Source organism: Dasypus novemcinctus, chromosome 17 (genome assembly GCF_030445035.2).
Source record: "Dasypus novemcinctus isolate mDasNov1 chromosome 17, mDasNov1.1.hap2, whole genome shotgun sequence".
Lineage (NCBI taxonomy): Eukaryota > Metazoa > Chordata > Mammalia > Cingulata > Dasypodidae > Dasypus > Dasypus novemcinctus.
The window spans coordinates 14,122,821-14,140,694 of record NC_080689.1 but is presented as its reverse complement, the minus strand read 5'-3'; the positions used below and the strand labels follow the sequence as shown (position 1 = coordinate 14,140,694).

The 17,874-nt window shown below is 38.3% G+C and overlaps 1 protein-coding gene across 1 annotated transcript in view; it reads right to left on the bottom strand.

The window, feature by feature from the left end:
* Positions 1-371: 371 nt before the first annotated feature.
* LOC101433009 (sulfotransferase 1C3-like) overlaps positions 372-17,874 on the bottom strand; it is a 29,811-nt gene continuing 12,308 nt past the window's right edge. The window contains exons 5-8 of the mRNA XM_012519615.3: positions 6,790-6,892; positions 4,220-4,338; positions 3,831-4,011; positions 372-2,305 (exon numbers count right to left, since the gene is read on the bottom strand). Coding sequence (XP_012375069.2) covers positions 2,193-2,305; positions 3,831-4,011; positions 4,220-4,338; positions 6,790-6,892 — 516 coding nt within the window. The 3' untranslated portion in view covers positions 372-2,192. The remainder of the gene's footprint in view (positions 2,306-3,830; positions 4,012-4,219; positions 4,339-6,789; positions 6,893-17,874) is intronic.

Here is a 17,874-nt window from a genome sequence, read left to right as displayed (position 1 = left end):
CCCTTTCCTCCCTTGGCTATGGAGTGTCCTGCTACTAGTTTATTAGGTTTTCCCATCTGCCTCTCATCGGGCCACCCCAGGGGTAAGATCTAGTGGAAGCAGTGAGAGTGGTGAACACATGTTATAATTATAGTAAGGGAATTAAGAAATCTGTCTCTGATCCAGAACACCTTGTGTGCATTCAGGGTAAAACTAATAAAGATAAATATAAAAATTGCCAGAGATGTTTGACAATTAACTCTTTTTATAGACACATTGTTTCCAAATTATAGCGACTACTCCCCAAACAATAATGCAATACATATACATATAATATAGACTATGTTAATATTATAAAACTAGGTCATCTTCAACACTCAAGGAGTCTAAAGGGTGATGCAGAAAGCCTTTATTTATATAATTCCACTGATTTTCAATTAATACGGAATAAGTGCTGGGCTGGGCAGGCAAATAGGGTCCACTTTTCCTTTGGTCTTCTTCCTCCACTCCTGAGGGCTAATTTTGGGCTTGGACAGTGCCTCAGTCAACAGAGCTTTTGCTTCATTATGTCTTCTTACTTCTCAGATTTCAAAATGTCCCAGTCTTATGTCCCAGCTTTAAGTGCATTCACAATCGAGTGGTGTTCATTGAATCTCTTATTCTTACAGCGCCTTTAAGGAGTAATAGTGGAAACGTCCCCTGATCACAGACAGAGTTTAACGTTTTTATTTCATGTAAATGGATCATAGGATGGAACGGAGACAGTGGGGTGAGGGCCACGGGGAACCCTCACAAGTCCTCCTCCCTCTGCAGGGCCACTTCCCAGCTGATTTGGACTCCCTATCCTCATTTTCTCTTCCTCTCAAGAGCAGGTCCTAGGAACCTAACTGCTTACTTGTCTTATCCACTTTATATGTCATTACCCACTTTATAACTTCAAGTTTGGTTTCCCTCCCAAAATTTGCTAGAGAAGAAGATGTATCCTCCCAGTTCCCTTTTGCCTCAGTACAAAAATTTAACACTGCTTTACTAATACAGAGACTCAGGTGGCACAGTGATCACAAACACAGGGACTTAGCTGGTTCTTTGCATTATGATCTCTGTATATTGTTTCTGATTACCTTTTGAGACAGTACCTGAAAAGACTTTTTGGGTCCCTCTAATTTTATTTTTGAATTTGAAACTTTCAATTCCTGTCTTCTCATGCTTTCCTTGTACTTTAGGGGAAGGGCTTCTTTCTGAAAGAGGTGAACTATGGGTGCCCCCTTGTCTCCAGTGGGCTGGTTGCCTTTCTGAGACCCTCAACCCAAACGTCATCCACCCCTGGCACTGAGCCTCATGAGCCCATTCTCAAGGAAGACAGTTTTACACGGTCATATAAACAGTCAGCTCTTAAATGGAGCATAGCTAAATCACTAAATTCATAATAAATCTGAGATATTTACTGTTAGCGTGACACAAAGGAAACTCATTATGAAGAGAAATGGCAATGCATGGTCACATGCTTTCATCCCAAATCTCAGTTTACAGATAAGATAAATTAAAGGGTGATTATTTATATTATGGAGAGATTTTTCAGGGGTAGTCACAGCATGATCTTCTGAATTGGAACTCATGCACTTAAAAACTAGATGCAAATAAAATTTTATAAAAGTGAGCTTCCTTTCCCATTGATTTACTTTTTATTTCAGAGGCATTTTATTTACATGTGCTTATAAATGTAGCCAATTTGTATGATTCTGAAAACTGTGTATCAGCTCTTCTATTGCAAGCTAATATTTTTATATGTAAATACCACCTGTAGGGAGCTTAGTGGTAAAAGCACCATGCATATGTATTGCCTTTTCTCTTAACAATGAGCTTTATAACACCTGCTGCTTAATTGTTGTGAAGTCCAGGTTAGATTACATACGTGATTGCAGCATACAAATAGTTTGTTCTTACTATATTTATTGTGCACAGAAAAAGCCACCCATATTTTAAAGAATTCCTATGATCCCAGCCACTGCTCTCTACTTTTCATATTTACTGGAGAACAGCTTAATCAACATTTAAAATTACATTTTAGTACTATAGCAGACTAGCAGGCCTCTGGGAGAGAGATTGAATGATTATAAACTTTAGATTCAGTCTGAATCTCCCTGCCCAGTATAATAAAGGCAAGGTATTTGGCATTTTCTCTGTGTCCCCCCCCCCCCCCCCTCATTTTCCCCTCATATCTCTGTGCAGAAGGTCAGAGTGGTCCCTGCCATCTTCTTCTTATAGTGCTCATCAAATTTCTCATTCATGGTCACAGTAAAATGGTTCTTCCAATCTGCAGGCATCCCTTGAAGGACAAGAAAGAAATTCATGTGATGGACCATCACTTAGCCTGACCTTCCGACCACAGAGCACATTGTACCTGTGTCTCATGCTACCTGCTTCAAATTTCAGAGGGGTGCCCCACTTGGGCTGTATTTTTTGCAATTCCTGCCTATTCTTGGGCCATTATGCCACCTAACACCAAGTCCACAACTGGTTCCTGTGCCATTTTCTCAGGGGCGGTGAAATGTTTACAAGGTAGCAGTTAACTGATTTGAGTAAATGTTTCTTGTGGGTGAAATTACATAAAAGACACTTCATTCCTCACAAGTGGCATTTATATAATAGTGATCTGAGAACACTTGTACCTTGGCTGTCTAACGACGCAGGATTAATCAACTAATTATGCTTTACCTTATATTTCCTCTAGCACTTTATTTACAGTGTACTTTATTCCATCCCCCACCCCCTGTACAGCAGATTAACCCAAAGAGCTTGGTATTGTAGAATTCTATGTTCTAACCCTGAACTAAATGAATCAGACTCTTCAGGAACGGGGTCAGAGATTCTGGGTTTTTAAAGGCTTTCAGGTGATTTTGAGCCAATCAAGTGAAGCAGTATTTGGGACCCAGTAGTGTAATCCCCACTTCACTCTATTATAATTAACTTTATACATTTATTTTTCTATCTAGATGTCAATTTCTTGAGGACAGAAATAATGTCTCATTCATCTAATAATTCGTTCACTCACTCAACAGGCATTTATTGAGTTCCTGTCATGTATGAGGTACTGTGCTAGGTACTAGTGGAAGAAAATGGAACATAGCCCAACATGATACTCTTTTCTGAGCAATCCATGGTTTCATGTAGAGACAATGAAAATAAATAAATGCTAAATAACTAACTGATGAAGTAGATCTCTGAACATATAGTGATGAAGCAGAGGAGAAAGTGAAAAAGGCTGCTCAGAAGCCATAAGAGACTGCAGGGAGAAGACCATGCATAAGTTGGATTTTCATATTTGCATAGTACTGTGGTTCTCAAAGTGACCAGCAGCATCAGCACCACCTGGGAACTTGCTAGAAAGGTAAATTCTCTAGCCCATACAGACCTTCTGAATGAGAACCTCCAGAGCAGGGTTTCTTAATCTTTTTTGTTCCACAGATCCCTGTGCTAGTCCAGTGAAAACCACAGACCTCTCAGTCCTCACTATTGTGTATAAAAATATATCACACCTGCACCAACACCATCCCACAAGAATAATGTTTTTTTTTTAATGTAAATTAAAGCTCATATACCCCTTGTTAAGAACCCCTGCTCTGGAGGTAGGGCCCTGCAACCTGTGTTTTAGCAAGTCCTCAAGGTGATTCTGTGCACATCCACATTTAAGAACCATAGGCTCGGGATTTCACCAAGCAGGCAAGGAGAAGGGAGTAGAGCATCTCAATCTGACTGAAGTACATTGCTTCTTCCTCAAAATTAAGTTCAAAATTATTTTGACTTAGGGGACAGAATACATTTTAGAATTAAATAAAAGAGGTGTTACCAACCTTTCCTCAAGAATTTTGAGATGGTGTCATCATATATGTAGGAAGGTAAAGAAGTTTGGTTGGCCATGGGATTTTCCTTCATTACATCAAATGAGGTATGGTAGACGATCTTATTTATACTTTCCTCTGGCAAAGTTTTCTCCAAGAATTCCAACACCTTGTGGATTGTGCATTTTGGATTCTGACCATAGAGGTAAATGTCATTATTATAAAGAAGGGAAAGAAAGAGAAGCTTGTCATATTTAAAAGAAAAAGAAAGTTTATTGTCTAGGATGTGATTGTCAGGAATCTTTGCTGCGTTCTGACCCAACAACACTTCAGTACCATTTATCTTTAAAAATTTTTAAAAAATCCTAGTAACATATATACAACCTAAAGTTTCCCCTCACCTTTTTTATATCTTCATAGAAGACATAGAGGATATGGTGCTTGTCCTTTGCATCCCACCATCCTTTCACGTGGTCATACCAGGAGCCATAAGCCACTGCAGGAGTTAAGAACACTATTACTGTTCAATGCAAGGGCCAAACCCAAAGCATTCAAATAAGTTATCATGCATTCAAAATAGTCTTCCTTAGCTGTTATTCGGCTGTAGCCATCTCTATAGGTTAAAAAAAGAGATTTATAATATGTATTTAGTATACATGACTTTGCCCACATAGACTATTTCTTGGGACTCACCTTAAGCCTCTAGGTGATTAAGTAACTCACCTGTTCCTGGTTCAATTACTGACTCAGGTAGCTTAGTCTTGGGGCTAGAGTCCTCCTGCTGGTCTCACCTCACAGCTGTGCTCTGCATCTTGCCAGTGCCTATAAGAATGGTATCCTCAGAGAGGTACCATTGAGGAGGACTTTTAATTTCCACTTAAGGGCCTTTTCTTCCTGGTAAAGGTAGGTTGATTGTCTCTGAAGCAGGTGGTAAAGAAATGCGTGGGAACCTGAATTAGCCAGTATCATATTTTCAATTCATTCCAGTGCTATTTCAGTGTCCCTGATAGACTAGAACGGATTTTAGTTCTGGTCAGTAATTACAGAAACAGCAGTAATCTTTATTGAGTGTTTACTCATTGCATAAAGTGGACATGAAATTTGTCCAGAGGTGGAAAGTCCACAGAACAAATTGGCAGGTGGGTAAAATTTTCTCTTCTGAATTGACATTAGCAGAGATGTATTTTTTTTCAGCGGACTTTAACCCTGTTAACATAGGACTTGAGACTATGTTATTTTTTCAACTCTGAGAAAACCTGCACTCCCCCCTTGAGTTGGACACTTGCTTAGCTCTGTAATAAAACCTTCCTTTCACTCTTGAAAAAATAAAATAAAGTAGGACTGAGTCATAACAAATGCCTTGGTTCCTTCTCCTTCCCATGCTTCCACCTACCGTGCCTCCTCATAAAAATTTCCTGCACAATTATTGTGAAATCCATTCAGTTGGAGTTTTATCTAGATCTGTGATTTTCCTTATAGTCACCTGTCTCTCTTTTTCCATCTATTTACTTCTAGAGAAGTTTTTCTGACAGTTACCTCCCTTGAGCACCATGCTTGATGGACTTTTTTTACCCTGAATAATAATAGAATTTTTTAAAATCCCACGGCATGAAATATATTCAGATTTGATGGATTTTTAATTGGCTTTTCCAAGGATTCCTGTTTTTATTTAAATTGTGTTGAAGATGTCATTTCATTTTGATCTTTTTGGGTTTCTGAAGAGAATATGAATGCTGGTCAGGATTGGTTATAATGAATTCATGGGGGCAATGTAGAATACTTTTTTTGATTTGGGAATTTAATTAAATTTAATTAAGTAAATAGGTTATCAGTAGGGACTCTGATTTTTTGGAATGTATATTTTGTCTCTGCCCTCTCCATTTGCTCTTGGAATGGGAAGAGCTATTTTGGGTCCTCTAGTCCTAATTCCTACTTGGAGTCAACCTTTTTTTGCCCTAAACCCTGACATGTGCTTGCCCAGGGACAGTCATAGTGCCCAAGAAATGGGAGCTCTCAACATTACAAAGCAGTCATTTCATTATGGAAGCTCTAATTATTTGAGAGATAGTCATTATATGGGACAGACACTATGAAACTTTCATCCATTTGTCTGAGTTCTTCCCACTGAAGCTACAATGAAATATTGTAATCTTGTGTCCACATCAATACTCTCCATCCTCCAGCAATCCCCATAAGCCTCCAGTCTATTCTTCTGTCTAAACATAGCTGTTTCCTTGCTTAATTCTTTTCCTGTTAAGGTTCTGAGATCCTTACTAGTCTAATTTGACTCCTGGTCAATTTTGGCCATTGCTTTCTTGAAATATGTGTCCCTAAAGTGCTCACTGCTGTCCTAAACTGTCCAGATGTGATCTCATTAGTGTTGAGGACAAGGGGCCCTAAGTGTTAGTTTGAATTTGAAGACTCTGCTAGGGAATACTGAAATTGCTCTAGTTGAACAGCTGTAGATAAATACCAGTTGCAAACCTCAGAGAATGCCTTTGGCATTGTGTTCAATGGGAATGGTACCTTCTGTGGTTGTGCAGAACATGACTTTTATGTCTATACACAGTAGCCCCTGCAGCCTGATAATATGCTTGGACCAAACTAACACAAAGTCACCTTCCCACTGCCCCAGGTTTTCCTGTATGAAATATGTCTCCTCTTATTATTCTTGAAATTGAGTTTGAAAGCTCAACTCCAGGACTTCAGGAATTTTCCCTTCCCCCACTTGCTCTTATCACACATGTATATGACCTCATTTACATTTGTATCCAATTTTGGAAAGACTCTCTTTTACCCAGCTTCCTAAGTCCTGTGGGGTAAGACAAGACCTGGTCCCTCAGAGTGGCATTTGTTACCACACTCCACCAGAATTCTAGAGGCTGTTCTTACTGTTATTAATAGAACCTCCTGAAAGACAGAGTATCAGAAAATCAATTTGTACTCACGTTTCCCAAACATGAATCCTCACAAAATTCCTCCCAGCTTTGAGGGTCAGGCAATAATGAGGTCATCCTATGAAAGTGGTAGTAAGATACAAGGCAATCCTTGGCATTTCTGGCAACATAGATAACCTAAAATCAAGGAGAGGGCAGGAATCCAGAGAAAGAAAAATAAAACTGAGAAAAAAATATTGCAGAAGAGTTTTCCAATACAATGAAAACTTCATTATAAGTATGTAGTATTTTATAAATTTTATTGATCAAACTGAGCCCCCTCTTTGAACGTCTAATCTGTTGGACCTGGAAGATACAAAGATAAATGAGAGTGCTTATGCTGTTGGAGTGGTCATAACTTATATAGGAAGATGAATATAATTTTAGGACAATCCTAAAATCTACCCAAATGACCAAGGTAAAAACTTGACCAAGGTAAATAATGATTGAAATATGATCTAATCTCTAAATGGTCATAATATGAAGAAGAGATAGAGCATTCCTGGGCATTGAAGAAAGATACCATGAAACAACAAGTCTCAGCTTCATCTTGATGGGTGAGTAGAAATTTTCCAGCTTCAAAACTGAGGTAAATGAGGGATTGAGAAAGCCTATTCACTCATATGCTGTCTTATTTGACTCCCATAAACGTTAGGGTTAGGTAGTAAGAGGAGTAGTATCTTCCTTTAATAAAGTTCTGAGAGTTAGAGAATTTGAGTGACTTTCCCACTAATATATAGTGGGATCATGTCTGGAAAAGAGAAATTAGGACACTGAGACCAATGCAAGTATAATGCATTGATATACCCAAGAGATTTTACTGAGGATTATATATAAATACTTGGATTACTCTTGGCTTCTCTCTGTGAATCCAGGAAAAAGGTAGAAAGTAGCATGGCAATCTTCTGGTTGAGAACTGATGATCATCAATCCAACTAATATTTAGTAAGCCCTTATTATATGCCACACATTTCTGAGAACATAAAATTGAACGACCTAGTCTGTTCTTTCAGAAAGCTCACAATATATCAGAGAAGCAAGAAAAGAGAAAATCACAATACAGTGTTGAATACAATGATGGGACAAATATACCACACTTATGCCTATGTGTATACACAAAACATATCCAGCCATGTGTTGTCAGGGGAAGTTTCTCAAAGTAGGTGTTCTAAAGAATAACAAGGATATTAGCCAGATAAAGATGGGTGGGGAAGAGAATTTTTGAGTCTTTTGGAACAGCATGTGAAATGGTTCAGTGTGTGAGAAAGCACTGTGTGTTCAAGGACCGGACAGATTTTCAGGATGACTGTTACACAAATGGGGGAGCATGAAGAAATTGGGCTGGACCTGAAGCAAAGTCCAGAGTCCAAGGTCTTGAAAAGTCATACAGAGAATTTGGACTTCATCATTAATCTATCTTTATAAATATTTAAAGTAGAGAAGTGCCTTAGTCAGATCTGTGTTTTAGAAAGATGAAAGGCAGGCAGAGAAGTTGTTAGGCAAGAGAAGAGTGGATTCAGGTGGTTGTGATGTGTGCTGGACAGATTAGAAAGATGTTATGGAATTAATTGGACTTTGTGAGAGATCAAATATGCAGGCAAAATAATTAATGATGTCAAGTTTTTACCTTGGTCATTTGAGTAGATAATGCAAGTATGGAAGCCTAAGGAGAAGCAGATCCTACACATTTTTTTTCTCTTTATTTTTTAAAATGTTACATTAAAAAAATGAGGCTCCCATTTACCCCCCAACCCCTCACCCCACTCCTCCCACTTCAACAGCCTCTTTCATCATTGTGGGGCATGCATTGTATTTGGTGAATACAGTTTGGAGCACTGCTGCAACACATAGATAGTCGTCTACCTTGTAGTTTATACTCTCCCACAGTCCACCCAGTGGGCCATGGCAGGACATACAATGTCAGCATCTGTCCCTGCAGTACCACCCAGGACAACTCCAAGTCCTGAAAATGCCCCCACATCATATCTCTTCTTCCCTCTCCCTACCCTCAGCAGCTACCATGACCACTTTCTCCACACCAATGCTACAATTTCTTCCATTACTAATTGCAACAGTTTTGTAGTAGAATATCAGTAAGTCCACTCTAATCCATACTCAATTCCTCCATACTATGGAGCCTGGCATAGTTATGTCCACTCCACCTCAATATCGAGAGGAGCTTAGATTCCACATGGATAATGGATGCAATATTCTCCTGCTTGCAGTTGTGGGCACTCTTGACTTCCTGGTGTGGTGGTTGACCTTCTTCACCTCTGTCTTAGCTGGCCAGTGTAAATCCAATAGACCAGAGGGTAGGAGTTGCAAATAGGCTGAGGCTCAGGGCCTGGCTGTCACATGGACAGTCCAGAGATTCAGCTCTCCTGACTAGACACCAACTCCAGCGCCAACCACAGGTTGTGTAAAAGTAACAGAAGAGGCATGTGTAGAAAGGTCACATCTGAGTCCAACTCCATCACACTCAGGAACACAAAACCCAAAGTAGGGCCAACTGACATGGCACTGAACTCTAGAGCCATCTGCCATGACCATAGAACCTGTGAGTCTATGTAGCCCTCAGGAGAACCAGTACCTGGGCTTATATCTACTTTGGCTGTCTCTAGGACCCTGATGAGGCGTGCATAAGTGTGACCCCTCTGATGACCTTCTGACTCTTTTTTGGAGACTCATAGCCATACAAACTCATTTGTCCTGTCCATTTTCCCCTTTATTCAAGGTCAAAAGTCAGTTTTTAATACCTGATATTACATGTAGGATGAGATATTCTGCTGGTCTGAGTTGACCCTTTTATTCAAAACCTTTTTCTAGTTACATCATCAGCTGGTGCTTGGTTGAAATTCCTCAGCACCAGGGAGGCTCATCCCTGGGAGTCATGTCCCATGCTGGGGGGAAGGTAATGCATTTACATGCTGAATTTGGCTTAGAGAGTGGCCACATTTGAGCAACATGGAGGCTCTCAGGAGATAACTCTTAGGCACCCTGCAGCTCTTGGTCTAGTTCATATTTCAGGCACACAGGTTCATAAGTATTGTCATCAGTATCAAGGGCTCATTGTTGGACCATCTGACTTTATTGGTCCTTGCCATTGCACTTCGGGGATTGTTGCTGTTCATTGGGGGAATGTGATAGAGCTCCCCTGGCTAGGAACTCAGCACTCCCTCCCTAGTCACTTTTAAATGTAACCACTATGAAAATATCCAAACATTTTTATTTTCCCTGTATACATGCCCTGGAGAACTCCCTCCAAATCATGTGCCCCCTATCAGTAACACCCCACACCAATGTTCCTCCCCTGTCATAGTTGAACCTCTCTGTGGTCCAAAACTTCTTCAAAAATGAAGCTTAATATGCTGCCAGGTTCCATTAATAGTAAAATGGAATATAGTGATGAGCTTAAAGGTTAGATATAGAATACATACTATTTTAGAAAAATTAAATAAAGTAAAAGTAAATTGGGATATCAAAAAATGAAAAAATGAAAATCTTTATTTTTGATGTTTTGCCTTTCATCACTGCAATAAGTGTTGCCCTGTATGTACAGTGGCAAGGCAATTTCTTCCAGTTTTTCCACAGTGTCTACATCCTTTGTTTTTCTTTTTCTTTTTCTAATTACTAAGTTTGTCTTCACAAAAGTTTTAGATCACAGTAATTCATATATACAATATACAGTACTCCCATATATCCAACACCAAACACTTTATCCCCTCCCCAGCAATGATCTTTTTACATGTTCATATTATATTTGCTGCCACTGATGTACAGATATTGAAATAATAGCTTTCAAATATGGTTCCATTTGGGTTTACATTATGGTTTATATTTTAGACTATACAATTTTCTAAATTTTTAGTTATTTTATACATTATGGTTTACATTTTAGCCTACAGACTTTTATACATTTTTGGTGTAATTTAACATGTCATATATCCATCATTGCATGATCTTGTGGAACACTCCCATTGCCCCTCAGTTACATTGATTTCATCTATTCAATACCTCTTTCTCCTTCCCTTCAGGGCCCACAGTGACAATCAAATTTCGTTACTTGAAGGATCATATTCAGACATACTTGCAACAATGTTGAGGGCTTGACATGCTCAACTGCCCTAAACCATTTGGAGCCACCAATTTTCTTGAAGGATACAATTCCCTCTATTTGAGAACATCAGTCCTCCCCAGGATGTGTGTATACCTTCACTCTCATTCCTGGATCTCTATCCAATGATGTAACCCACTGTGACAAAATGAGCACTAACTCACTCCCTAGAAGCCTGCTTTGTGTCAAATGCACCGCCTTAAGCATCTTAAACAGGCAAGCTTCCTTATTATATTTTCAAAAGAGTTTTATTAACATTATAGTTTCAACCACATACCTGACAATTGCCTATGTTCAAATGTTCCCCCACCCTCCCCCCAATTTCTTGGGCCATCTGACCCATCCTCCAATCTCTAGCCCTGCTCAAGCCTACAAAGCCCCACCCAAAATTATCCCTATGCTCCCATTTTAACCCTTCCCTGTACAAATATTTTCCTACAGCTTATCATAGATTTCACCCATGTAGGTGTCAGCTCTCAACCTTCCTCTACCCCGCAATTTCCTTTAAGCCTATGATCCAGTCTTTAACTCTCTGAGACAGCTTGGTTTACTTATTTCATATCAGAGAGGTCATGTAGTATTTGTCCTTCAATGCTTGGGTTGCTTCACTCAACATAAGGTCCTCAAGATTCATCCATGTTATCACATGTGTTTGTATTGTATTCATTCTTATAGCTGAGTAGTATTCCATTGTATTTATATATCACATTTCATTTATCCATTCATCTGTTGATGGGCATTTGGGTTGATTCCAATTTTTGGCAATAGTGAATAGTGCTGCTATGAACATTGGTATGCATATATTGGTTTGTGTCCTTGTTTTCAATTCTACTGGGTATATAACCAGTAGTGGAATTGCTGGGACATATGCAAATCTATAGCTAGTTTTTTGAGAAACCACCAAACTGTCCCCCAGAATGGCTGGATCCTTCTACATTCCCACCAGCAATGAATGAGTGTTCCCATTCCTCCACATCCTCTCCAGCACTTATAGTCTTCTGTTTCTTGGAGAGCAGCCAGTCTTAAGGGAGTAAGACAGTATCTCATTGTAGTTTTGATTTGCACTTCCCTAAAAGCTAGTGATTTTGAGCATTTTTTCAAATGCTTTTTAGCCATTTGTATATCTTCTTTGAAGAAGTGTCTGTTCAAATCTTTTTCCCTTTTTTTAAATGGGTTGTTTGTTCTTTTATTTTTGAGATATAGGAGTTCTTTATATATGCAGGATATAAGTCTCCTATCGGATATATGGTTACCAAATATTTTCTCCCATTGTGTAAGCTCTATTTTCACTTTCTTCACAAACTCCTTGGAGGCGCAAAAGGCTTTAAATTTGAGGAAGTCCCATTTATCTATTTGTTCTTTTGCTGCTCATGCTTTGAGTATGAAGTTCATGCAGCCTTTTCGTATTACAAGGTCCTATAGATGCTTCCCTACCTTGTTTTCCAAGGTCTTTATGGTCTTGGTTCTTATACTTAGGTCTTTGATCCATCTTGAGTTGATTTTTGTATAAAGTGTGAATTGGTAATCCTCTTTCGTTCCTTTACATATGGATATTCAGTTCTCCAGGCACCGTATATTGAAGAGGCCATTCTCTCCCATTTGAGTGGGTTTGTCCTTGTCGAATATCATAAGTCTCTATACATGAGGATCTATATCAGAACTCTCAATTCAGTTCCATTGGTCAGTGTGCCTATCTTTGTGCCAATACCATGCTGTTTTCACTACTGTAGCTTTGTAGTATGTTTTGAAGTCAGGTGGTGTGGTTCCTCCAATTTCATTTTTCTTTTTCAATATGTCTTTGGCTATTTGGGGACTCTTCTTTCCAAATAAATTTCATAGCTAGTTTTTCTTGTTCATTAAAGAATGCTGTGTTGATTTTTATTGGGATTGTTTTGAATCTGTAGATCAGTTTTGGTAGGATAGACATCTTAATAATATTTAGTCTTCCTATCCATGAACAGGAAATATTCTTCCATTTATTTAGGTCTTGTTTGATATCCTTGAATAGTGCTGTGTAGTTTTCTAAGTATAAGCCGTTTACATCTGTAGTTAAATTTATTCCTAGGGATTTGACTTTTTTATTTACTATTGTAAACGGTGTTCATTTCTTGATTTCCTCCCGAGATTGCTCATTATTGGTGTACAGAAATGCTACTGATTTTTGCACAGTGATCTTATAATCTGCAACTTTACTGAACTCCTTTATAAGTTCTAGAAGCTTTGTTGTAGACTTCTCAGGGTTTCTATGTATAGGATCATGTCATCTGCAAATAGTGAAATTTTGACTTCTTCCTTTTAATTTGGTTGCCTTTTATATCTGGTTCTTGCCTCAGTGCTCAAGCAACTGCTTCTAAGACAATGTTAAATACAAGGGGCAATAGTGGGCATCCTATTCTTGTTCCTGATATTTGAGGGAAAGATTTTAGGATTTCACCATTGTAAACGACATTAGCTGTGGGTTTTTCATATAAACCCTTTATCATGTTCAGAAAGTTTCTTTCTATTCCAATCTTCAGTAGTGTTTCTATCAAGAAAGTGTGCTGTATTTTGTCAAATGCTTTTTCTGCTTCTATAGATATGATCATGTGATTGTTTTCCTTCAATCTGTTTATATGGTATATTGCATTAATTGATTTTCTTATGTTGAACCATCTTTGTATACCCAGAATAAATCCCTCTTGGTCATGGCGTATAATTCATTTCATGTGTTGTTGAATATGATTAGCCAGTATTTTGTTGAGTATTTTCACGTCTAGTTTCATTAGAGAGATTGGTCTGTAATTTTCCTTTCTTGTGGAGTCTTTGTTTGGCTTTGGTATTAGGGTAATGTTGTCATCATAGAATGAATTAGGCAATGTTCCTTCCGATTCAATTTTTTTGGAAGAGTTTAAGGAAGATTGGTGTTATTTCTTTCTGGAATGTTTGGTAGAATTCACCTGCAAGCCATCTGGCCCATGGCTATTCTTAGTTGGGAGTTTTTGTTTTCCTCTCTCTCTCTTTTGTTTTTTTTTAATGTTACATTTAGAAAATATAAGATGTCCCCACATACCCCCACCCCCTCACCCCACTCCTCCCTAATCAACAACCTGTTTCATTGTCATGGGACATTTATTGCATTTATTCATCTTTGTGAATACATTTTGGAGCACTGCTGCACCACATGGTAATGGTTTACATTGTCATTTATACTCTCTCCCATTCCACCTAGTGGGCCATGGCAGGACATACATTATCAAGTGTCTGTCCCTAGAGTAGGGACGTTTATAATGACTGATTCTATCTCTTTACTTGTAATTGGTTTGTTGAGATTGTCAATTTCTTCTTTTGTCAATATAGGCTGCTTATGTGTTTCTAGGAATTTGTCCATTTCCTCTAAATTGTCCTTCTTGTTGGAATATAGTTTTTCAAAGTATCCTCTTATGATAGTCTTTATTTCTGTGGGGTCAGTGGTGCTATCTCCTTTCTCATTTCTTATTTTGTGTATTTGCATCTTCTCTCTTTTTTTCTTCATTAGTCTAGCTAAAGGTTTGTCAGTATTATTGATCTTCTCATGGAACCAGTTATTGGTTTTGTTTATTTTTTCAAGAGTATTCTTATTTTCTATTTCATTTAGCTCTGCTCTGATTTTTGTTACTTCTTTCTTTCTTCTGCCTTTGTGGTTACTTTGTTGTTGTTTTTTTTTTCTATTTCCTCCAAGTGTGCAGGGAGTTCTTCAATTTTGGCTCTTTCTTCTTTTTTGATGTATGAATTTATGGCTATAAATTACCTCTTAGTAGTGCTTTTGCTGCATCCCATAAGTTTTGACATGTTGTGTTATCATTTTCATTAGTTTCAAGGTAGTTATTTCTTTTGAGATTTCCTCCTTAACGCACTGTTTTTCTAAGAGTGTGTTGTGAACTTCCATATCTTGTTGCCAAATCTGGGTCTCTGGCCCTTACAGATTTCCAGCTTCATTCCACTGCAGTCAGAGAAATTATTTTGTATGATTTCAATCTTTCTGAATTCATTGCATCTTTTTCTATGGCTATCATGTGGTCTATCTTATAGAATGACCCTTGTGCAATTGAGAACAATGTATATCCTGCTGTATTTGGGTGTAATTATCTTTATGAGTCTATTTGGTCCAGCTCCTCTAATATATTGTTCAAAGTTTTTGTTTTTTTATTGATTCTCTTTTGAGATGTTCTGTCTAATAGTGAGAGTAGTGTGTTAAAGTTCTTGAATATAATTGTAGTTGCATCTATTCCATCACTTAGTTTTTCCAGTGTTTGCCTCGTGTATTTGGAGGTGCCATTGTTAGGAGCATAAATGTTTATGATTGTTCTTTCTTCTTGAAAGATTATCCCTTTCACTAATATGTAGAGTCCATCTTTGTCTCTCACAATAGTTTTGCATTTAAAGTCTATTTTGTCTGGTATTAATATAGCTGCTCCCTTTTTTGGTTATTGTTTGCTTATAAGACTGTTTTCTGGCCATTCACTTTCTACCTCCATGAATCCCTGGGTCTAAGATGTGTTTCTTGTAGACAGCATATAGATGGGTCATATTTCCTTACACAATCTTCTAGTCTGAGGCTCTTGATAGGTGAATTCAATCCATTGACATTCAGTATTATTACTTTCAAGAAATTACTTATATTAGCCATATTTCTATGGATTTGTGTTTGTCATATTTTGTTTGTTTTTTTCCTGTTTTTGCCTTTTTATTTGCTTTTACACTCTCCTCCAACCCTGTCTCTCCTGTTATTTTCTTTCTTCCTGCAGAATTCCCTTTATTATTTCTTGAAGGGCAGGATTCTTGTTGGCATACTCTCTTAGTTTCTGTTTATCTGTGAATATATTGAACTCTCCATCATTTTTGAATGCCAGATTAGCTGGGTAGAGTATTCTTGGTTGGGAATTTTTTTTCTTGACTATTTATTACCTTTTTTTTTTTTTAAAGATTTATTTATTTATTTAATTTCCCCCTCTCCCCTGGTTGTCTGTTCTTGGTGTCTATTTGCTGCGTCTTGTTTCTTTGTCCACTTCTGTTGTCGTCAGTGGCATGGGAAGTGTGGGCGGCGCCATTCCTGGGCAGGCTGCACTTTCTTTTCATGCTGGGCGGCTTTCCTCACGGGCGCACTCCTTGCTCGTGGGGCTCCCGCACGCGGGGGACACCCTTGCATGGCACAGCACTCCTTGCGCGCATCAGCACTGCGCATGGCCAGCTCCACACGGGTCAAGGAGGCCCGGGGTTTGAACCGCGGACCTCCCATATGGTAGACGGACGCCCTAACCACTGGGCCAAAGTCTGTTTCCCTATTTATTTCCTTGACTATGTCATAGCACTGCCTTCTTGCCTCCATGGTTTCAGATGACAAATCAACACTTAATCTTATGGAGCCTCCTTTGTATGTGATGATTCTCTTTTCTCTTGCTGCTTTTAGTATTTTCTCTTTGTCTTGAGCATTGGATAATTTATGGTGTTTGGGGTGCGTTGTGCTTCCTGGACATGTACATCCATCTCCCTCAATAAACTTGGGAAGTTTTAAGCCATTATTTCCTCCAACACCCCTTCTGTCCCTTTTCTATTTTCTCCTTCTGGGATGCTTATAAGGTGTATGTTTGCATGTTTTGCATTGTCATTCAGGTCCCTAAGTCCCTGCTGGATTTTTTCTATCTTTTTATTGATCAGTTCTACTATCTGTTTAATTTCAGATGTACTGTCTTCCACATCACTGATTCTTTCCTCTGCCTCTTAGAACCTGCTGTTATTTGCTGAGAGTGTATTTTTGATTTCTTGAATTGTGCTTTCATCACCATCATATCCATTATCTTTTAGGGTACGATTGCAATTTCTTCTGTATTCTCTCCAAGTGTTTTCTTCATATTCTTAATCTCTTCCTTCATGTCATCAAATTGGTCACTAATATATGTTTTGAGAGCTTTAGTTACTTGTTCAATGTTCTGCTCTTCTTCCTGGTCTTTAGTTTGTTCATTGGATTGGACCATGTTTTCCTGATTATTGGTTTGGTTTGTAGCCTTGGTGGTGTCTGGTCATCATTTTATCTTGATGGGTTTAATCTGTTCCTTAGCTTCTTTGTCTAGTTTTGGGGTTTAATTAGTTGTTGTTTTTGCATGCATGTTAAGTCTTTTCTTTGTCACTTTGTTCTTCTTATTGTATTTCCTTGTTGTTGGCTAAGTTCACTTGAAGGAAAATATTAGGGCCAGAGAAAGCAAAATGAGTAAGAAAAGAAAAGAAAATGTATAATAGTAGTATTATTAGTAAATGTTAACAAAGGAACCATGTGAGATCTAGGAGAATGGATATTACACTCATGTAAGCTGTGTAGTATTATAAGAGTAAGTAAAGTAGAATACCTATAATGAGACAGTTAAGTGAATTTGGGGAGGAATATTGTATAAATTAAAAGGCCAGTGTGTTCAGGAGAGAGGGAAAGAAAAAAAAGGACAATAATATAAAGGGTGAATAAAAGACAGAAAACAGAACAAAGATATTAGAAATAAAATATCTGAAAAATTGGGAGCCAAACAAAGAGAGGTGGCATGTAAGAGAAACAATAAATGATGGAGGGTAGAAAGATGTAGAGGAAAGGGGATAGTGTTAGTGGCCAAAATCAATACACACAGGAAAGATGAAATGGAGGATGAGGAAACACAGCAAGTGTGAAGCACTCCCTGCAGCACCTAATATGAAAAGTAAAAATAAAAAAGAAGAGAAAGAAAGAAAAAAGGGGGGGGAGGACAAAAAGGGGGTGGAAGCAAGAAAAAGAAAAGATAAGAAAAAAGGGACTTGGGGGTGTAAAGAGGAAGGAAAAACAAGAAGACAATCCAACAAAAAAGTCCATACAAAGTTTCAAACAAGGAATCCTCTCTGCAGTTAAATAAAATGCTTAGGAATCTGATGTTCCCCCTTTCTCCCTTCCTCACTTCCCTCTCTCTCAGGGCAGCTGGAAAGCTGCATGAGGGGTCCGGTAGGGAATTAAAGTGGGTACTTGTTGAACCAG